This window comes from Lethenteron reissneri, chromosome 9, assembly GCF_015708825.2.
Source record: "Lethenteron reissneri isolate LAM-NWPU_2019-01 chromosome 9, ASM1570882v1, whole genome shotgun sequence".
Taxonomy (NCBI): domain Eukaryota; kingdom Metazoa; phylum Chordata; class Hyperoartia; order Petromyzontiformes; family Petromyzontidae; genus Lethenteron; species Lethenteron reissneri.
In genome coordinates, this window is record NC_083787.1 from 5,304,765 (window position 1) to 5,327,882 (window position 23,118).

Here is a 23,118-nt window from a genome sequence, read left to right on the forward strand (position 1 = left end):
CTGGTAAGATTAACAAAAATATGTTCGTTTTACACCATTGGAACCTCCTTTGCCAGTTGCAAAATATGATAAGAAAAAAGTTTTACCCTTTTATCTGGCAACAAAACTAACACCTTTTTTTTTTACAAGAAGTCATGTTTGCATTGACCACAATACCTGCGGTCGGAATGCAAACAAAAAACACAAGTCTGATAATGTACGCACTGTCCTTGAAATTGATTGGTCCACACCCGAGACAGCTTTTCTTAGAGCCTCGTCTCACATGGTGTGACTCCTTGTAAAAAAAAGGTGTCAGTTTTGTTGCCAGATAAAAGGGTAAAAAAACACAATTATAATTTTTTGGTTCTTTCGGTAGAGTCACGTATAAAGATAAAATAATACATTAAATACTAGCATACGACGTTTCGATTGCAACACAAGCAATCACCATCAGGTATAAATGAAATAGAAACACAAATCTAGTATACTTAGAAATGTAATGTTATACAACAGAGAGTCGGATAACATAACAGTCAACAACCTACCTGGTTGATTACGTTCTTCCTGAGAATGCTAAATTTGAGAGAGAGATAAAACACAGAACCAGAAACATATAGACAGACATATAAGCAGATAGATATCACAGAGATACATAGAGAGAGAACAAACATAGGCACACAGATAATGTTCGTTTTATTGGTATACATTGTTTAAGTGATTTGTTTTACTCCTATCGTGTATCGTTTGCTGTCGTGCCGTTCTGACCCATCCCTCACCGGCACTTCTGTGTAAAAGAGCTTCACAGCTCATCGGATTCCTCCAATTTTTTCATTCGCCTAATGGCAATACATCTGCCCTGCCTGTAGGGGGCGGTGGTGGTGGTGGAGGGAAAACCCTCTGGTCTGGCAGCGGACGCGTGGCGGTGGGGGGAGGAGGAGGAGGCGGGGGGGGGTAATTATTATTTATTTATTCCCCCCCACCCCCTCCCCCCACGAGGCGACGGTTTACTGACGTCACTCGGCGCGCTCGTGGCGCATGCGCAGTGCGGCCGCCCGCGGTTATTCAAACCGGAGCCGCCGCCTCAGACGTCTCAGCCGCCCTCCTGAACGACGACGACGACGACTTCGAGACGGAGGATTTCCACTAAAACAACCACCACCATCATCATCACCACCCCTCTCCGATAGAGAATCCGACGGCATCTGCACGCGGACGCCGACTGTTACGCCGATGGACACCTTTACGCAGGTCGACGGAGTTGTTTAGCGCTCGCTCGCTTGCTCAGACGCTTGGGCCCTTTGGGGTTTTTCGGAGTGAACGCGGCGTGCTGTGTGTATCAGTGTGTGTGTGTGTGTGTACGTGTTGTGTGTGTGCATGTTGTGTGTGTACGTGTTGTGTGTGTGTGTACGTGTTGTGTGTGCGCGTGGTGTGTACGTGTTGTGTGTGTTGTGTACGTGTGTGTGTGCGTGTTGTGTGTGTGTACGTGTCGTGTGTGTTGTGTACGTGTCGTGTGTACGTGTTGTGTGTGTACGTGTTGTGTGTGTACGTGTTGTGTGTACGTGTTGTGTGTGTGTGTACGTGTTGTGTGTGTACGTGTTGTGTGGGGAGCGGTGGTGTAGTGGTTAGCGCGCTGCGCTATGATCCTGGCGACCTGCTCACGGCCAACACCAGTGACGATTATCTCAACCGGTCATGGGCCTCCCCTAGGTCGTCTCAGCCTGAAATGAGTACCTGTTGCGGTGTGTAAACATCGCCACTGAGGAGGCAAAGGCGGTCGGGCGTGGTGCTGGCCACCCACCCCCTCGTGTGTCGTTCCGGCCTTCATAGGTGCTCGCTAACAGCACTTGCCCCTACAGTCTGTTAAGGCTACACGGGGGATATTTGTTGTGCGTGTGTACGTGTTGTGTGTACGTGTTGTGTGTGCGTGTTGTGTGGCCTCAAGGTGCACATGGCCTGGCACAAGCGTCGTGGTGACGTCACCGCCACTTAGTGGCGAATGGCGGTTGTTGTTGTTGTTGTTAAACGAGTACCCGGTGTGATCGTGTAAACATCGCCACTGGGGAGACAAAGGCGGCCGGGTGTGGTGCTGGCCACCCACCCCCTCGTGTGCCGCTCCGGCCTTCACAGCTGCTACTCGCTAACAGCACTTGGCCCCTACAGTCTAAGGCCACACGGGGGATCTGTGACAATGTTCCGTGTTTGTTTGTTAACTTGCCGATTTGAGCATTAAATACGCGACGATTGAGCAACATTAACAAACATTCTTTGGTTTTTTCGGTAAAGTCACGTATAAAGATAAAATAATAAATTAAATAATTATTAATAAATTAAATTAAATAATTTATTCTTTTATCTTTATACGTGACTTTACCGAAAAAACCAAAGAATAATTCCTGCAGTCACGAAAGCTCCAAAATTAAGATTAACAAACATGTTCATGTTGTCTGTCGGCGTCGAGCGGCGAGATGCTCTTTGACGAGTTTGACGCCTTTACTGGCCTGGGGCTTTAAAGCTTCTGGTATATTGTTCACATAAAGTCACGACGTATAATTAAATTTTGATTTAAAGCTTTCGTGACTGCAGGGATTCATATTCTTTGTTCTTTCGGTAAAGTCACGTAGAATGGAAGTAATAAAATAATATAAATATAAAACAATAAAAACAATTTTTATTTCCCTTCTACGTGACTTTACCGAAAGAACCGAGAATATGTTGTATAATTATGTATCAATCTGCTATCGCAAGGGTTAGGTGTTGGAATGGGACAATTACTTATTGTTACATATCTCCCCGCATTGTTTTTACAGGCTTAACCCAGAACTTTTAAAATTGCGAGTTGATGATTAGTTGATGGTAAATGTTGTCGAGATGGTTTAGCGTCTGTGAATCCAGTCATTTGGTGAGTTCTAATCAATGCAAGTCGATCAATCCACCATCATCATCACCAACAACATCGTTCATTACAATAAGAATGGGGCCAGCACCATCAGCTGGTGTACATGCTAGGGACTGGGTTGTTACAGGACCGATAGTGCTCAAGCGACATGCTTGGGGTGAGATCATTCATCCTAGAAGTGGCTTGATAATGCCTGATTGTTACAATGTAACTTCTTAGACTAAAGTTACCCATTGGTTGCCTTCGGTTGGAGAGACTGGGCTCTGACATCGGGACGTGATATTTCTCACCGGTTAAGACTGCACACAAGATACGGGCAACCGCCCCTCTCTCGCCACAATGGGATCTTTTAAAATGTGACGTGTAGTACAGAATTTGTACTAAGTTACCATTGTACTATTTTATCAAGTGGAATTAAGACGTTTCTCAGTTAATGTTCTTATTGCTCAATGGTGTCTATTATGCATTTATGTAGAACTTTTAAGTACCTTCCTTTTAAATGGCTCTGTGAAACTTCGCCAAAACTAATATGTAACTTAGAGTTTGCTCCCTACACAAGCCAGCAGTGGCATTGTACATACAATATATTGTCGTATGATTTCGGTTGGAGTAATTAAGGAAGTATTTTCATAGGAGTGGTCGATCTGCATTAAACTTGGCACAAGAACCCTGATGGAAATGAAAAAGGCAGTGTGCTAAGGGCTGAAGTGACTGAAAGGCTTTGCTTGACGAGTGCTTCCTGTTTATACAACTGCTCGAGTTAAAACGTCAGTCTGAGATTTTTTTTAAACACAACTGCTACTTTCTATGGTTACCTTTTATATTCGCACCGCAGACAATTGTACATGGACTAAATTCTGAACATTTGAATACAAAACGGATTACTGAGAAAATTAGAGACAAAAAGGTGTAACTGTAAGAAGTACGTACAACTTTGAAAAGGGTGACTTTTCCAATAAGGTATGGCTTTGATTTGACACGCTATGAGGTCACTCAATACAAGTTTTTGAATTGGTCGGCTCTGAACGGATGGTTCCCATATTAGGAGATGCGCCACACTTTGCCGTTGAACGGTTAAGCTGGTTTGGGTGTGACTCCTGAAAAAGCTAAACATGCCACTTCTTTTTTACGCGGCATTATGAATTTCCTGGCATACGTTCAAACTCTGGAACTCTTGAGACATGTTGCTTCTGAGCCATATAAGACGTTGCCGTTAAAGTGGCCAGTTGCATTCCTCACGTTCAAACTTTCGAAATGCCATTGGGTCACACACAGCCTCGTTGTAATGGCTCAAATGTCAGTTTAGATCTTTTTTCCTATGAACTTTTTGTGAAGTTAAATTGTTTCTTTTAAATGTAATATATCTGTAAATACAATGCCTTTGTTGCAGCCTATTTGTTGTATCAGCTTCCATTTTACAAAACGGCATATTTTATTTTTACATTTAACTTCAGCATTGCCATGTACAAAGAAAATGGTGCAATCCTGCAAAAGGGCAGTGGAGCATACAAGCAAACTACAAGAACATTTCAGTAGGCCTACATATATGGTTTGGTTTAATAATTTCTTGCTTAAAGGCCACGTTTGGTCTGTAAACAGTGAATCGGTGACTTGAACTTTCAGCTTCCCACTCCTCCACAACTGATAGCTGAACATTTCAAGGTGCAATCTTTGTGAAATGAAGGAGCCAAATACATTTTAGCTTTAATTTAACCAGGTGAGGGGAAATCCAGAAAAAACAATCTTTTGCACGGGAAACGTAATAATGTGAGTGAAACAGAACATAAATGTAACATTCCAAGTATCCTATAGCAAACTACATGCATATGAAATAATTAATTGTGTTCTTAAACGTAAAACAAACATGAAAAAACAACTGCAGGTAGAGTGAAATTGAAATCTAATGTAACATTTCAAGAGAACAACAACAGCTGCAAATGCCACGGAATATCCAAAAGTGATGGTGTGTGCATCTGTAATCCAGTGCTTTGTTAGCAACTGTTGGTGGATCATACAAATGTACAGCCATTGGGCAATCAACTCGTGAATGAGGGTTTTGCCATGCCGTGTGGGTCAGGTTTTCGAATTATCTTTCAAGATCTGACTCGGCACAATCCATGTAATTTGGTTATGTGCCCCAATTAAATACCTCTCTGAATGAGTTTTGAGAGATAGGCATTGCTGGATGCATTGTTATAGATGCGATTTGAAGGCAACCACACAGGTTGTAACGGCCATGCGTGTGACGATACTTTCTCTTCAATCGCTCTTCACTCCACCTCGGTCCTACAGAAGCTGCTGGAGCGAACGCGGGCACGCCGTGAGCTGCTGCAGCAGAAGATGGCAGAGCAGGGCCTTGGTGAAGCTGCTTGCACCTCGCCCAGCAAGCGTGCCCGTGATCCGCTCACCGATACCGCCAACAGCAGTGGCCGCTCTCCTGGTGAGCAGTGTTTGTTTCGACTTGGGTGACTGCTTGCTCACCTCCCATTAGGCCTTGACCTTTTTTTCAGTTTATCGGTGTGTGTGTGTATTTTGTTTTGTGTATCCTAAAAGTTTGCTCATTTCCTGCAGTGGGAAAATGTCAGTGTCTTGCGAATCTGACATTTTCTTTGCTGTATTATCAGCTCCATGCCCAATTGATATTCACTCCCCTGTACATATTAGATATCTCCAATTACTGCTCAGGCAACAAATGCAATTTCTCACCCCCCCCAATGGATAGGTTGTGCCATGTCGCCTAAACACTTTGAGGAGCACTTAATATGATTTTGTAAATGAAATTTAATATTTAAAGAAACGCTTTGATCTAGCTTAAGGCTATTTTTAAGCCTTCAACTACAAAGAAATCATAATACCTGGTTAGAATTTAAGCGTGAACAATGACTGAGTTGTTATTAAAACATTGGCATCACCACTTTTTACTTTAAATCTGAAACGAATGTATCTAGGGCTTGCTGTTAAACAAGCATATGCACATGTGTAGCGTCAATGAAGATGTCTCTAAGTCTTGTTATTCAGTCAAAACTATGGTTTTGTTTTAGCAGGAGTTGCTGACCTGGGGGGCTCCCCCCCTAAGAAGCGCTACTCGGGAGGGGGTGACACTGAGAATGTCCTCCCTCGAGATCCTACACCCAGGTACACACAATGCATACACAGTATTGTGATTGGTAAATAAAACATTTAATTATTTTACCCAGTGGGATGGTACTGACATTCATTGTGTCTATTGTGAACAAAATTAGCTTAATAGGACTATTGGTGAAGTCAAGTATTATTTCCACAAAACTCATGCAATCTGACACCTCGATGAATAGTGGACATTCACCCACACTGCTTGTGTCTCTGCTTAAAACATTCTAGGGCCCAACCCATGCCTGAGAAAGCAGAGACGACGCATGATCCGGGAGTTCTCACACATCTGGCTTCTGGCTCGGTGAAGACGCGCATGCAGAAACTGGCCGAGCAAAGACGCTACTGGGATGGAGATGGTGAGAGACTTGCACAGTCTGGGGATAACATTTCTAAATGTGGTGCAATGCAGTGGTGGCTTTTACATAAGTAAATTAATCTTATGTATTGTAGCCTGTATATGAACATTGACCGCCATAATAAGCTTTATACTGGCATAAAGCTGGCTGGATATGTGTGTGATGTATTAACAAGTATGCCATTGCTTAATATATTCAAAAAACCTCACTATATTCTGCAAACCTTATTTTAGAAGGGTCGTGCATTGGTTATCTTTGGGAATTTTTGTGTGTGTTTTGGGTGTGGGAGGATACTTGAGGAAGCCCATGCATATGAAGAGATAATACACAAAGGTCCGCACAGATGGGTTGGCAATGTTGGTTGCCATACCTGTGGCCTAGCATTGTTAACAAGGTTTATAAGTTTGTTTGAGCCTCTGCTCCAATGAACTGGATTACAGGTGTGTGTGCAACCTGATGTCTTATTTTATCCATCACTATTCGCACAGCCCCAGATGAAAGTGCAAGCGTCTCTTCGCCTGTGTCCTTCAATCATTCGAGAGCCGCCTTGGTAGCACCGCCTAATGATCAGCCAGATGCTACTGGGCGACCCTCTCACAGTGCCGCGAGGTCCCGTCTGGCCAACCTAGCCGCCACCATCAACACCTGGGAGGACGACCTCGGCCATGGCGCCGCTGCCAGCAGCAATGGGGACGTCACTTCCACCGCAAACAAGCCAAAGTCGGCAACTGCCACTAAGGTCAAAGGGAACGTGACCGCAGCCAAACCCCCTGTGGCAGCCACTCGCACCACGGTGGGCAGAACCCCATGATAAGACTCCTGTCAAGGTGGGCATGACCAAGTCGGCAAGTGGGAACGTGGCACTAGCGACTGTGAGGGCTGCCACCCCGGAGAGACCATACAGTTCCCTCGACAGGTCCAAGCCAGCCGTGTCCACTGCTGCGGCAAGGCAGGAGTCGCAGCCCCAGGTGATGAACACTTTGAAGCCGTTGACATCTGCAATAACACTAATGAACTTAAATTTCAGGAAATGGGCCTTCTGAACAGATTTCAGAAATGGAGAATATTTTAAATAGTCGACACAATTTTACAAGTTTTCTGTAAAACTGAAAGAGCAGTGGCAACGTTTCAATGTGTATAAATGAAAGGAGATTTAACGGAAGTGCCGTAAACTAAGATTATTTTAACAGATATTGGGTACAATATTTTTAGTAAAACGGTAAGAAATTAATGCTTGATGTTAGTCTCAGAAATGTTCTCGAGAACAGTGCAACGCCTCATGTGGGGATTAAATTCGACAGCGTAGGAAAGTACATGCTGAGGTCTTTTAATTGTTTCGTGCTGCAGAAATCGCAGGCGACCACTCCCTCGCAGGCACGACCGATTGTGAACAAGACCATCAACCCGGGCACTCCAGCGCAGACCGTCTCTACGCCATCCACACCTGGTCTTTATTTCTTGTTTTGATATTTTCACCATCACTCTTAGACAATTTAAATGAGGTGTGATGGTAGTTGGGGTATGATTTTACTTGAATATTGTTTAAAGCACCACATTGCTTTGTATAACCAATGTACTGTGTATTTGATTAATATAACTAGTAATATCTGATGAACACCTTTTTAGAGTGAACGACAGAGTATGTGTCAATGTGTGTGACCAGTTTGAAACTCGGAGCAGTCACTGAATTCAACTAAGATATTTAGGATTTGGTGGAATGCAGTTAATTAAAATTGTGCGATTTCAGCGTGGGGAAATGAGGGGGCCACGCTGGCGAGATGTGTAACTACCTCATCTAAACCGGAGGTTGTGGTTTTGAACCTAACCCCGACACTTGTATATTTGGATTTGGCATGTTCTCCCCGTGACCGCGTGAATTTTTCTACGGGTCCTCCGGTTTTTCCCTCCACATTAATAAAAAAATCGTTTAGTTTCCATGGGATATAACACTAACATTAGCTATGAACTTTTTGTTTGGGTCACTCAACCGCGCAGCCAACGGCTCGGGCGTGAAGACTTTCCGCGAGCGCTTCGAGGAACGCTGCCAGCAGCAGAAAGCAGCCGGACTCACCCCGACGTCGTCGTTGACACCGTCTGCAGTCCAGTCCGTGACCCCCACCGTGACTGGCCATGCTGCTGGGGGCCGCACCATCACGGTGACACCGGGGGATGGCGCGCGTGCGCTGCACGACCGCTTTCGACACGGGCAGGGAGAGACAGCTGCAGCCTCGCACGCCGACAAACTTAAGCAGGTGTTCTTGGGCCGCGGTTCAATAGTACATTTCATTCAAAACAATTCTATCATGAATTATATAATACTGGTTTTTGAGGTTACCTTAATGGTATACTGCACCTATTTTTGGTTGTGTCCATGATGAGTCTTTGAAATGCATTTTCACTTTGACGCATGAAATGCATATTTTGTTTTTAACTGTTGAATGATATCCCTTGGTAATCATTTATTTATGGAGTTGTATTATTGATACTTAGTTTATGGCAGTTTTCGTATTTTTTATTGGTGCTGACATTGACACTAAATTTTTCTGAAGACTGATCTTTTTTTATGGGTTTATAATATCCACTTTATAGCATTGTTTTGCCATCACAGGCTGCTGAGAAGTGAAGCCTGTCAACACCTTGGCTTAAACATTCTGCTTTTGCATTTCCTCTGTTGTAGGAGCGAGAGCAAGAGCTAGCCATGATCAGGAATCGCTTCCAAAAAGGCAGCGTGTGGGCCAATGAGAAGAAGGTGCCCGTCAGTGATGCCACCTCGGACAAGGTAGTGCATGGCTGGGCATTCTTGGAGCTTCGTGGTTAAGTGTCGGTGCATTAGACTATTTTTAATGTGCCTTTGAGTTAGGTCATGCAAGGCTCCAGTGTTTGTTATCATTCTGTGGTGGCTCATGGTTGCGGTTTCTGAAGGCTACAAAACTCAATTTAAGTTTATTCAGACTTGTGCAAGTTAATTTGTGATTGAAATGTAAAACAACGTGTGATAATGTAACTCCTGGGAAAATTAGTGGACTACATGCTCCTGTCCTATGGCAAATATTAATTAAGCTTCTACCATCACATAGGTTTTAAATGTAATCCTTTTGTATGCATCAACTAAGTTTTTAACATTTAGGACGTTTGTTACCACCTTAAACTTAATCCATTATTTATCTGCCACTATTGTTTCAATTATGGTATTAATGTCAGCTGCATGGGATTGGCAGGGTTCTTCGGTTGTAGCCGGAGGCTCCGTGGCCAAGGCTCCAGTCACACCAGCACGTGAAGGCAACGGGCAAAAGTCTGTCGAGACTGTCCAGCGTTCCAATGCCTTGGCATCCCCAGCCACTGCAGTACAGAAAACACCCGCAGGTAAACTTGCATTTATCTATAATAATCAATTACATGACAGTAATTAATTGGACGTATTCTGCTACAGCAGTTTATTGTAGTTTTATTGCATTGTAATGAATTTCGATTTTTCGCCATGAGATGGTGTTGAAATGGATTGAGGTGCAAGCATATGCATGCCTTTTGGGTGACTGGAGTGATCATTTTTCTAGGGACAGAATCCACCAGTGACGATGCAGAGCCCGGACGCCGGGTGCGGTTTGCCTCCGAGACGGAGAAATTGGGACCTGAGTCGACTGGGGATTCTGATATCGACAGCAGAGGCTGCCAGTCCAGTAATGACGTCAGCGACAGCGAGGAGGAAGAGGAGAACAACTCTGGCGTGATCGACGAGTTATTTGACGATCTGCTGGTTGACGTGGTCGACGGGAGCGAAACTAAAGGGACAGTGGAAACGAGAGGAGAGGTGACGACGGCGCTCTCCAAGGAGGCGGCCAGTGGCGAGAAGAAGAACCAGGAGAGTGAGGACGAGCTGGAGGTGTCGTCTATGTCACTGCTGTCAGAGTCGATCAACACGGCAGTGCACAGTCCCGAGGTTCGCTGCTTTTGTTTGATTGTATCGACCTGATATCCCATGCTGCTCCTTTTGCCGTGTGAGTGTTTGTAAGTGCGTGAATTTGCGTTCTGTTGTCATTATGTAACTGGTTCCCACTGCCTTCCCTTTCCACATTATCCTTACAGGCGATAATTTAATTTTAGTAATTTAATAGATGGTTGAAAAGGTCTCCATTAGAAATAGTAATTGTTCGTAACACAACACAGGTATTGATTATATGCGACTACATATATAGAGAAGGATGAGTGGCCAGTAGGAGAGGGAACATTGGGGTGCCACTGTTGCGAGATGTTATCTCCCCCGCCTGGTATGCAGGAGGCCGTGGGTTCGGTCCCGACCCTGATGCCTGTATATTTGGAGTTTTTATGTTCTCCCCGTGGTCGTGTGGATCTTTATCTGGGTCTAAACATGTGTTTAGTTGATTTGGCTGCTACTATACATTCCCACTATATGATCAAGCCATTTTGTTGGGCTTTTATTTGTGGCCAGGTTGCTTCTGAAAAATAGGGAATATCGCTGTGGGCTCTTGATGGTGAAAGATTAGTTGGGGGTGTATGGTAAAAGAAGGAAGGCACAAGTTGGGTGGTTGACAAGGGGTGTAATCGTTGCCATCACTATTGTGAATATACAATACTTCATAAAGGATCAAATATTTAAACCTTTTAAAATGGGAAATATATAAAATATAACTGATGTGAATGCTGTATCTACATGAATTTTTCAGTTTATGCATATACGTTTGGAAATAGGATAAACAATTGTATATTTCACAATATTTAAAAAAATCCAAACGTCATTAATCTACTCTTTCTACAGTCCCAGTTAGAATGTTTTCCACGGCTGAATGTTCTTATTCATTTTCATACGTTCATTCGGCTGAGTGGTGCAGGGGATAGAGCCCACCACTTATAATCGGAACATTATGGTCTCAAATCTTGGATATTGGTCTTTTTCCTTCTAAGTTGATACATAAATAAGTGGAAAGTCATGATTGGATTTCTTTTAGATAGCCCGAACCCCATGGTGGAAATTGAAAATTTTCAGAACTGGCTCAGAGCTGCACACCGGAGATGAACATTGGCAATATGCACATTTTCCAGGAGAAAATTTGACCATTTCAGTTTAATGAGCAATAGTCATTCCTGTGGGTAAATCCGGGCAGTATGTCGATGGAATTGCCACTGCGTTATTGGGGGGGATGGTGACGTTGTTTCTATCTGGGCCCCCCACTCCAGCAAAAGATTCTGATGTCGTCTCCGTTGCCGCCGAGCTCGGCAAAGAGCCCCTGCAGCCCCGAGGTGCCGCCCGCAGCACGGAGAAACACGAGGGCTCGCCTGCGCCGCTCAGGCTCCCTGGATAGCCTCGTGCCCTCTGAGGAGCCCCGGCTGCTGTACAGGTGCGTGTGTGCCGTGTCTCCTGGGTGCTGCCGTTTGTCGATTGTTGAGGGGTATGAAGCGTCGTGTGTATGTTGATGAACTGCGAGCACGCGTTGTGTTTGTTGGATTGAATTGTGATTTAAAATGAACGGAGGAATTTATTGTGAATTGGGTATTCATAATGAAATTATGTAAATGAAAGTTTTTAGTTGATTTTTTTATGTACAGGTATTAGGCATCTTGCAACTATTCCTTCCCACAATTTGGTGAATTTTCAAGATTTGGGTCACTTTGATTCAAGAATTGATTCTTAATTTGGCATTGTGGTATCTTGTTGCAAGGTTTTAATGAACCTGATATTTTCATGGGAAAATCACATACCTTCTTTATAAGTAAGTAACCTATTCTTGCACATGCGATTTGATGTAGGCTTTGAGCTCAAGACTTTACTTTAATTCATTAATTGTTACATGCCGAACAGGTATTTGGCTTTTTTTTTCACACTGGCTAACAATGAAACGTGTTTATCAGGCGGTAAATAATTATATTGTTTGCATTGATGAAGTCATCCCGAACACAAACATCACTTACTAACTATTATAGCACATACATTTAGAAGTGTGTGTGTAATTGAGTACAGCTACATGTTTTTCTCTTCCTGTAATTTTTGTTACGTGTGCTGCAGCATTGACGCATACCGGAGCCAGCGTATGAGCTTGCACCGCCGCTCACCCGTCAAGCAGGCTTCACCGCGTCGGAACAACGTCAGGGCCGAGGAGCGTCCCAAGAACTCCCCGCGTGTTCTCTCCCTCCGGGAGCGCCTGCACGTACGTTGGCGCCTCCATAGCAGCAATGCGCAGTAACCGTGCTATAATTTCCTGTACTTACACATGCTTTGTGCGTGCCTGGTATGCGTACAGCTGTTGACCAATGAGGTGAACAGCCAGCAAAGCATCATGCAGCAGGCACGCACGGCGCTCGGCTGCTGCGTGGACGAGGACCACGGCAAGGGCTCTTTGGAGGAGGCAGAAGCTGAGAGGCTGTTACTCATTTCCAGTAAATACACCTTTCATTCGTTTGCTTGTCATTTATATTTGCACGCAGCATACAGGGCACTGGGGGGGGGGGGGGTGTGCTCTGTCATTGGAACTGTATTGGAACGAAAAAGACCAAGCTCTCCAAATATTTTCACTTGATGAAAACCGTGCAAAGCTTAGTTAATTTTGAACGTATAAACATAATTTAAATGGTGTGTGACCTACTTGGCTTCGTGTTTCATATTTTTTACATTTTTAGTGTAGCGGGGTACCCAAATGGTATGGAAGTGACCGTTTGGCCAAGACTTATTATAATGTGAGAAGGATGAGCCTGGTAATCACTGAAACCCAGGGTTCTAAACCATGTAACTGTCTGATTAAACAGTTTTTTCACGTAGAGTGTTAATGGTTTCACCATGGTCACCAATAACTGCACACACAACATAATATTACATTATTTTTGTCACTTAATATTGCGTACTCCAACTCTGAAAATTTAAAAAGGTGTGCTTATTGCCGTGCAAATAATTTTTTTCAGGGCATATACAGGTGTGCTAGTGTGTGATAAAAGAGTTATAAGACGAAACTTCAACAGTAGTTATGTGATGCCATCTTTCAGAGCTCTTCTCTGATGGATGTTTGTGCTGGCTGTAGGAGTTCCATCAAGATATTTATTTGTCTTATGACGCTGATAGCCCAATTAGAAAAATAATGGGGGGAGGGGGTGGTCATAAAATATACAGGGTGCTTAAAAATGTTTTTAACACTTATATGGGACTATCGTTCTTAATGGAAAAAGAATGAATAACACACCAACATGATAACAAATGTATGTTAATAGCTTCAAAAAGTCAGTCTCCACTTGCTTGCCATCATTGTTAACGCGTGGCTGGAATCTTCTCCAGGTGGTCTCCAGAGCCCGGAGGCACATTTCTCGTGGCATTGTTGCAAATTCTCAGAAGTGTTAACATTTTTTTTGAAGCACCCTGAGTTATCCTCGTGTAGGAGCAATGTATTTTAATTCAACAGACTCAGATTAGTGACGTTATCACAGGGACATCCGCCTGCATTGTTGCCAATGGAACATGCACATAAATGCCTTCCTAATCTGTACTGTCCTCTATCCTGCGGCCTATAGCCGAGAAGCACCAGGCTTTACTCGCGGAGCTGAATCGGCTGAAGGCCAATGCGAGCGCACGCTCAGGTGGCCGTGGTGGTGGTGGTGCCGGCACAACGCCGGGGGAACAGACTGCACCGTGTCGAGGATCAGTCTTCATCTCTGACATCCGACTGCCTCTGAAGCCCGAGTTTGTGTGCGTTCTCGCCTCCCGGCCAGGTGAGACCCTCATAAAGCCTCGGAGAAGTTAAGTCGTGCCTCCCTGCCACGTTCGCTGCTATGTTGCGGTGCACTTTTGGCAAGTGGCATTACAGTAAAATCTCAGCTATGCAGACTCATTTGGCGGAGTTCTGGTCTGGCTTGCTGAAAAGTCTGGCTCGTTGCGATTTCAATAAAAAGAAAATCGATGTAAAAAATAGTGCTCGCATGTATGTGTATCGCATATACACATGTGCTGTACAGTCACCGTGTACAGACCATAGTGAGCGGTAGTGTAGTGGTTAGTGTGCTGTGCTTTGAACCCGGCGACCCGGGTACGATTCCCACTCACTGCCAACACCAGTGACGATTATCTGAACTGGTCCTTAGCCTCAAATGAGTACCTGGTGCGATGTGTAAACATCGCCACTGGGGAGACGAAGGCGGTCGGGCGTGGTGCTGGCCACCTACCCCCTCGTGTACCGTTCCGGCCTTCACAGGTTCTCGCTAACAGCACTTGCCCCTGCAGTCTGTTAAGTCTGTAAGGGGGATCTTTGTACAGACCAAAACAAGAACTCGTGTTCTGTGTACAGTATTGTAGTTTTGTTGTCGGTCTGAGGGTACGAGAATTAATCTGCCACCCATGCCCCACCACCCACCCATATCACCCCTTACCACCTTGAATAGAGGGGCCATTGCCTAAACCATCGCCTATGATATATATCCTCATTAGGGCAGTGTTATTTATGAATTTGAATTGTTAGTTGTGCTGGCACTCTATTTATCAATTCCTAAGTATTACAATACACTTGGTAGTCAAACAAAAACCTGCAGAAACATAGTGTTCTTTGCAGTTGGAACTTAACGAAAGGACAAATGTAATTATTGACCTGTTTGTGTCTCGTTTGGCCAGACCAAAGCAGTTACTACTTTGTGGTGCTGCTACGTCAGGGCGCTGAAAACATTGTGGCAACGCCACTTGTGGCTGCTCACTCGCCGCCCAATGGGGACACGTTGACTTTCCCCACAACATTCACCGTGTGAGTACTTTGCCTGTGCCTCGTGTCCCTTGGTCGCCTGCCCTAAGACAAGTGTTTTTATTTTATTTCCTTGTGATTAGACGGTTTTAGTAAGGTTGTTCCAGTATCTTGTTAGTGCAGAGAAAATTTCACGTGGCAGAGAATTCAAGCTATAGAATATTCTTTGGTTCTTTCGGTAAAGTCACGTATAAAGATAAAATAATAAATTAAATAATAGCGTACGACGTTTCGATTGCAACACAAGCAATCATCATCAGGTATAAATGAAATAGCAACAAAAAATCTAACCAGAAAACTATAGACAGACATATAGGCAGACAGATATCACCAAGATACATAGAGAGAGTAACACAGGCACAGAGAGGGAGATAGTCTCTGTGGGGTGGCCTTAAATAGACAGAGGGGGGCGGAGGCAAGAGAGAGGGAGGGGTTAGAGAAAAAATTAACATGTCAATGAGTATGAAGAACGCGTAGTAAAGTACGCAGGCTTGAACATTAGGAGAGAGGGAGAAAGAACACACTAAATTAAATAACCTAGCAAAATATCGAAATGTTATGTAATACAACACAGAGAGTCGGTCAACACACAATTAACGCATAGCCTGGTCGATTACGTATTTCAAAGATTTTATTTATTATTTTATCTTTATACGTGACTTTACCGAAATAACCAAAGAATAATTCTTGCAGTCACGAAAGCTCCAAAATTAAGAATAACTATAGAATATTCCCTAAGCTAGAATGAACTGCCACGATCTGTAAGGGAAGGCTCCCTTTTGCCATTTCTGAAGTACATTTTAAAATATATTTTATGATATAGCGTTTACACTTGTAAATGTTGTATGTATAATTTCAGGTTAAGTTATTTAAAATGAGAGGTCACAGCATGAATTATGAATGATGGGTTTTAATTGCCTGATCTCTTGTGGTTTTATTTCCCTTTAGGCAAGATGTTGGAAGTGACTTTGGAATTTCTTTGGAGGTTTATTGCTTGGTAAGATAATTATATTCTTGCACTGTGGTGTAATTTAATCTTCATAGGCGCATGAATGCATATATACTTGTCCATTTTACTTCGGTGTCATAAAATGTATGTATGTTGAATATATTTCACCATACGTCGCCAGCTGTGCTAATTGTAAGTGTGGGGGTTGCACTCCTCAAATGCACCATCTCCTTTTAGTGTGTGTACAAATTTTTTATTTAAAGCTTTCGTGACTGCAGGGATTCATATTCTCTGGTTCTTTCGGTAAAGTCACGTAGAAGGGAAATAATAAAATAAGAAATATATAGTGTGTGTACAGTTTATTTTTGCATTGCTTTCGGTAATTATCGAGATACAATCACGTTTGATTATGTTAGCTGCCCTTCCTCAACATTAACTGTCTTGAACAATATTATTTTCAGAGTCAGAAGAAAGACGCCAATGTTCCTGAAAAGAAAAAGGCAAAGGTGAGATTGAGGGGGGAAAAAAAAAACCATGAAGACGCTGATACGTTTACCCCCAACTAAATTCATTGATACATTTACATGCTAGTATGTAAGTACAGCTGTTGATGTTGCCATTGCAATTCAGTTAATGTGCCTCAGTAGACTGCCTGCGTAGTTGATTATAATGTAAAGTGAAGTTTCCATGTTCAGTGCTCCTCAATGTGATGCTTGGTTGATTTGTTTTACACACAGGGTCTTACACCAAAAAAGCTCTTGTCTTCAATCACGGTGAGTTGCCTCTACTGTAGCAGAATTGACTGTTTCTGGTTGAGGTGGTCCTTGGTTATCTCCACTAGCTCTCAGTCATTCCCTGAGTCCACTCTAAGATCAGATCGCACTGTTTTCAAGGTTTATTAATGGACTCGCTTTCTTTCCTCTGTTATCTTGCTCTACTCTCATTCACATACTTTTTACTCCAGAAATGAAAGCCGATGGGCAAAACCCTCAATGAATCTTCACTGCATGCATTGTCTGGATTTTTCTTCTCACGATGTGTTGCTGCCCCCCTGCCCCCTATTCTTTGTCCAGGCTGTTTTTTCAATTGTACCACACTTATTTTTTTATATAGAGTTGCTTTTTTATCCCAGTAATGTACGTTCTTTTTTTTCAGCAGCAGTTGTATTCAGAGACAAAATAAAATCCAAATTGTACCGTTTATTATAAAATGGCAATGTAATTTCATTACAAATGTATTGTATTTAATTATAAATGGATTCTAATAGCAATGCTGTATCACAGTTTGTGTCGTTCATGGTAATGCAACCAAGTATACGGCACTGTTAATTGGTAACCTGGAAGAACTACACAGTTCACGTTGCATCAAAAAAGCACAGAACATTATAAAGGACTCTTCTCACCCTGGACACTCACTGTTTGAGCTGTTGCCATCAGGCAGACGATTCAGATCAGTCAAAACAAGGACAAACAGATTCAAACAGAGCTTTTATCCTACAGCGATCACCACACTCAATAATGCTAATTAATTATTAAGTAATAGTGTTTACAATTGACTGTGAAATAGAGATGTGCAATGACAATGTAACCTTATGTGGGTATGTGGGTATACTTGGGCTGTTTTTATCTATAGTATAAATTGATTATCTTTCATTTAATTTTATTTTTATTTTCTTGTTTTATTTAATTTAAATTTATGAATGATGCCCTGACTGGTGAGCATTTTAAATTTCGTTGTACTGGTGACAATGACAATAAACGATCTATCTATCTAACCTAGAGAATGTTTTATTACAGTAGATTACGATTTTTTATGTGATGTGCCCCCAACAACAATTAATGTTTTATGTATAATGTGAATGTCTGTGTGATGTCTTGTTTCATGTATAATTTTTTTGTTTTTGCAGAAAAGTGGCAGTAATTTGCATTCTCCATGTAAGTATTTCAAATGGTCTTGTTTGTAGTGCAGTCCATCAATATGCAGTACAAGCTGTGGATTGGAAGGACCATAGTTTGGTCATGATTTTACTTCTCTTTTGTATTGCAAAAAGCCCCGCAAATTGCTTTGTGTAAAGCCTGTCATCTTTGACAAGTTTACTGTCCTGTTGAACCGTGATCACTATATTTACTGGCTTAAGAGACACTTTATAATGGATGACCATATACTGTTTTAGTAATCACAAGAGGCTCTTCAAGACTGATTGGAATGCAACTTATAAAACATTGCGCTGCTGCAGTGTGTAATAATATGATTGAAAATTAATCTGAGGACAGTCCAAGTCTCAAGACTGTCACGTGGTTTTTGCATTGGGTTATATTGCACATACAGTCGGGAAGAACCTGGGCTAATGCTGGAATATTCAACATGTTTCTCATGGCAATATTTGCTGCTCCATGCCTATAACAGCTGACGACAAGCCCTGGCCAGTCACCCATCCAAGTACCAACCAGGCTCAAACCTCTGCTTAACTTCCCAAATCTGATGATATGGGACTTATTGAAGATGATTTGGTAGAAGATGATGAGGGCCCGGTGTTGTTTGTGTTGCAGCCATCGTGATTGGTGGGGGCACGAGGCCCAGTGGCTTCGTCCTAGTTGGTTCCCACCGCCTCTGCCTCTCCTCTGTCGGGCAAGCCAAATTTCCACTGGAAAAGGTATCTCGTGAAAGTGGCTATAATTCGAGTCACTTCTAGCCGTTGCACACTCAACCCTATGCTTTATTTATTGCTCACACAATCATAAAAATTATGCACGTGTTGGATTAATAAGGTGCTTTTGCCTCAGGTGCAGCGAATGTCGCCCCTGGAGGGAAACGTCTATTTGAAGTTCCAGTGCCGCGTTGACTCGAGTGTGGAGGAGCGAGGCTTCTTGGTACGACCTTTCTGTATGCCCCCACTGCTTTCTTAAAACCACAAGCATCATTGCTGCATAAGTCAGTATTGGTGTTAGTCATACATGTGCTCAGTACTGGCTTGCAAAGTGATAACCAAAATGGTTAGTGCACTGTGTTATTATAATTTCACTTGTTTACCCAGGGAAGCCTGACCTGAGTGCTTCTCATTCCAGAGGGTCCTGCCAATTATTCCAGTAGTTCTGGTTTTATTCCTGGCCGTGCATATTGTACACTAGGTTGCTTCAACTGGTGATGAAGCATGGCTATATGTATCCTGGTAAGGCTCTTGGAGTAGCCCGCTTAGCTATGATCCGCCGAGACGTAAACTGATACGTATAAGTGAGATGAAGAGGTAAAGGGGAGGAGAGACACCTTTCGAGACGAGGGGTCAAGATTATTACTCGCATGTACAGGCGTTCTTACATAATAACGTCATGACATAACGACTGCACACATGATCTGAGTCCACCAGCACACGTACATTGTATTATGTGGCCCGCCAAACAATTGTCGGTGAACCCTGTTGTAAACCTGTTGCAAATTTGTATCTGAACGTTCTCTGGACCTCTTGTAGTTCACCTCAGCCTAATATGACCATCTGATGCAGTCTCAGTAATATAAACACTGGTGAGATAAAAATTCAGACCTGGTCGAAAATATTTCATAAGTGCTTACTCCATCAGATTATACAACAAATGGAAAATCTTGTGTTCTGTGGTGCAGACGATGTTTGAAGAGGTGAGTGGGTTTGGAGCATGGCACCGGCGTTGGTGCGTGCTGTCCGGGAATTGCCTCTCCTACTGGACCTATCCAGATGATGAGAAGAGGAAGGTGGGTCCTTATGCATTTTCTGATATCTAAGTATTGTGTAGATAATTAGCAGATCATCAGTATGCATGTGTATATGTGGAGTATTCCTCCTAAACCGCTCTAGTGGAGGGATCAGAGTGATGTGGTCTAGTTTATGGATGTGAGTGAGGAATTGTCAGTGGAATTGGATTTATTAGTGCAGGACGACCTTGTTATACAGTCTAGCCATCTCAGGCAAGCACCTGCTTGCACCCCACGCTTGTGCCGGGCAGGATCCGATGGCTCGCGTGAACCTGGCGACCTGCGTGAACCGGCGCGTGGAGCCCGTGAACCGCGAGTTCTGCGCGCGCCAACACACGCTGGAACTGGTGACGGTGCGCTCCCAGCACCCCGACGACCGCGAGACGCTCACCACGCACATGCGCAACCGTCAGTGCGTGACCAAGTAAGTTCAATAGCAGACCGGGAGCAACAGGAGAGCTTCACCATTCTTGCCCGATGAAGCTGATTGTAATTATCAGCGAAACGTCGTAATCAAACTAAAAAAATGCCTTTGATTCTCTCTTCAGCACACCGGTGGGCTAAATAAGTGAATTATTTTGTCCTTTGAAAAACGTGACACATTTTTTACTGTTTGGCCGTGTCGGGTGGTGGAGGGTTACGACACATTTATAAATAACGCGATCTGACCCAAAAACCTATATTATGAATATTGGTCGCGAAAGCCTACGTGTTAAATTGACGGTGGCACCACTTCCGTAGCTAATGCATCACTGAGACCAGCAGCAGTAGGAGCTGGCTCTCATTACTGATGTCACGTCATAGAACTTAAGCGACCGCATATGGGCAGTGTTGAACAAGCAAGCATGGATAGAAAACCCTTCACTGTTGTTGGTAACACCGCCTTATAATTGTGTAATCGGATGTGGCCTTGTATATTCTTAAATATTAGTCTCAATATGTCACTGTTGTGCAAGTGCTAAAGATGATGGTGCTGATGTTATTGCCTTGAGTTTAAAGTCTTAGATGAACTACAGGTTCAATTAGTGTACATTGGCAGTAGATTGATCAGTGTAACTAGTGTGTGTTACTCATTAATTATATGATCACGTTGCCACCCCTTTATAGTCATCAAGCCACCTAAGGTACCTGAATCTTGACAATCTGAACATGCCACCTCAAACCAGGGCCAAATGCAGTGACTGACACTGGCCCTCTTGTGGTGGGTGTTAGGAACTGGCTATCGGCAGACTCGCGGGACGAGAGGAACCTGTGGATGGAGAAGTTCAACCAGGTGCTGATGAATTTACGCACCTGGCAGCCCGAGGCCTGCGCCGGGGCTGCCACTCGCTGAGCTCAACCACAGCTGTCGCCAACCATTTAGCTGAGACACTACCCTGGCAAAGCCGGAGCTGAGTGAGTAGAGAGAAAAGAGCCCCCTGGCGTTTGAGCCTGTGTGGGCTCGATAGCCAAGGGGGATACTCGCTATAGTTGGACTTAACCAACTGTTGTATAGACTCAGCCCGATTTAGCCAAACATAGCCTTACCAAACATGACCTGCCCTGAGATTGTTGCAGCCTTTATTTCGCGAAGCTTTCTGTTGGCCAGGCGTTGCAGAGCCACTTGTAATCAACGGTGAACTGTTATACTTGCCGAGCAGTCATTGCTTTATTGTGCACATTTACGAGTGGTTTAGCTTGAAACTGTAGTTGACGGGAAGATTGGGAAACCCATGTGCATACATCACGGATACGGGACACGATGCACTGCTGCCTTGATGATGATTCATAGCTGTACGGTCACACGTGCTTGAAGCTCACAAAGATTGCTCAAATTATTCCTGCATCACGTGTGTGCTTTTCCGCTAATTTATGCCGTGTACACGGGGGTATTGGGCCTAAGCTTGGTCAACTTTGGCTGAGCTAGACCTGTTTGGTTCACCATGGACACTCCCGTGTGCCTCGGATGCTCCCTGCTGTCAGGGCATCTTGTTCCACTTTTCTGTCTTTACGGTGTGCTTGGATAGTTTATCGTTTTTTTTACAAAGTATACAATTATTCAAAGGGGCAGTATTACAGTAGTATACTGCAGCTCAATTCTTTGAGATCTTTTTCTATTTGTTTTCAAAACTCTTCCAATTATATTGACATGCTATGAGGTGAAATGTCCATAAGTGTTGTTTCAGTGCCAAGCTCACTGCTTTTGAACCTATGAGTAACAGATAAATCTCATTTGCCATATATATTTAACTGGATATGGTATGCGATAACCCACATGAGCGTAAATTCAAAATTTATACTTTGGCAAAAAATTACAACGGTAAACGTTTGCACTAATTTACACGCTGTAACATGTACAGCACTTTAAACATGCGCACACCTTTCATACTTGGTTTTGCACTGGAAAAGCCATGTGAATATCCACACAATATGCGCTCGACCGAATTACTTGCTGCGTACAACCACATTTAATGATTGCATGTGGCTTTGGGTGTGCAGATATATATTTAGTGGGGAGCAGTAGTGTAGTGGTTGGCGTGCTGCGCTACGAACCTTTCACCCGAGTTCAATTCCCGCTCATGGCCAACACCAGTTACAATTATCTGAACCGGTCTTGGGCCTCCTTAGGTCATCTCGGCTTCAAATGTTTATCTGGTGCGGTGTGTAAAAACATTGCCACTGGGAAGACAAAGTTGGTCGGGTGTAGTACTGGCTCCACCCCCTTGTGTGCTGTGCCGGCCTTCATTGGTGCTTGCTTACAGCACTTGCCCCAACAGTGTTCAGGCTATACAGGGGATATTTTTCTTTGTCTTTTGTAGGTATATTTTAATATGAAATTCCATAAACAGCTCCTATGCATTGACTGAGATTAGTTAGACAGAAAATCAGTGAGGTGGAGTATGCGTAATTTATAAATCAGCTGCCGCATGACATTTACCAATCTGTTTACTCACTTTTGGTACAGGAATAAATTGGGCTAAGTGTCTGATCACACAAGGTTTATAAGTGTGGTCTTGGTATAGAATTTATCTGCGAATTCTGTCGACTGAATCGAAATGTGTTGAAGCTAGGTTGCACAAGATGCTTAGATGTTTTAGAAAAACCAAGTACAGTGGAAACATTGAGCAAGTACTAATGGTTTCAGATTTTAAAAAATAAAGTATACTGCTTGCCGATTAAATATAACCTTCTTATATAGCATTTAAGATATACAATAACTTGTGTCATTTTGTCCTGTCCTTTTAAATGTTTTAAATCTCTTTTTGGTAAAAAAAATATATCAGTCTTTACAGAACAGTTGCCGTCTAATATGTAGATTCCTCTAATTGTTTACCTGAATTGTAACTGCTTGAAAAAGAAATAAATGCTCTTTTACATCCA

The 23,118-nt window shown here is 43.2% G+C and overlaps 1 protein-coding gene across 1 annotated transcript; it reads left to right on the forward strand.

The window, feature by feature from the left end:
- Positions 1-1,055: 1,055 nt before the first annotated feature.
- LOC133340467 (anillin-like) lies at positions 1,056-23,114 on the forward strand. Its single transcript, XM_061548742.1, is given in 25 exon segments — positions 1,056-1,227; positions 5,168-5,315; positions 5,917-6,010; positions 6,236-6,363; positions 6,852-7,171; positions 7,173-7,331; positions 7,711-7,810; positions 8,359-8,615; positions 9,041-9,142; positions 9,582-9,726; positions 9,918-10,300; positions 11,557-11,717; positions 12,383-12,524; positions 12,618-12,753; positions 13,873-14,070; positions 14,963-15,089; positions 16,035-16,083; positions 16,497-16,541; positions 16,773-16,808; positions 17,942-17,969; positions 18,585-18,688; positions 18,819-18,905; positions 19,651-19,758; positions 20,010-20,182; positions 20,971-23,114. Coding segments are annotated over 25 exon segments (3,369 nt in total). The 5' UTR covers positions 1,056-1,209; the 3' UTR covers positions 21,092-23,114.
- The last annotated feature ends 4 nt before the right edge of the window (positions 23,115-23,118 follow it).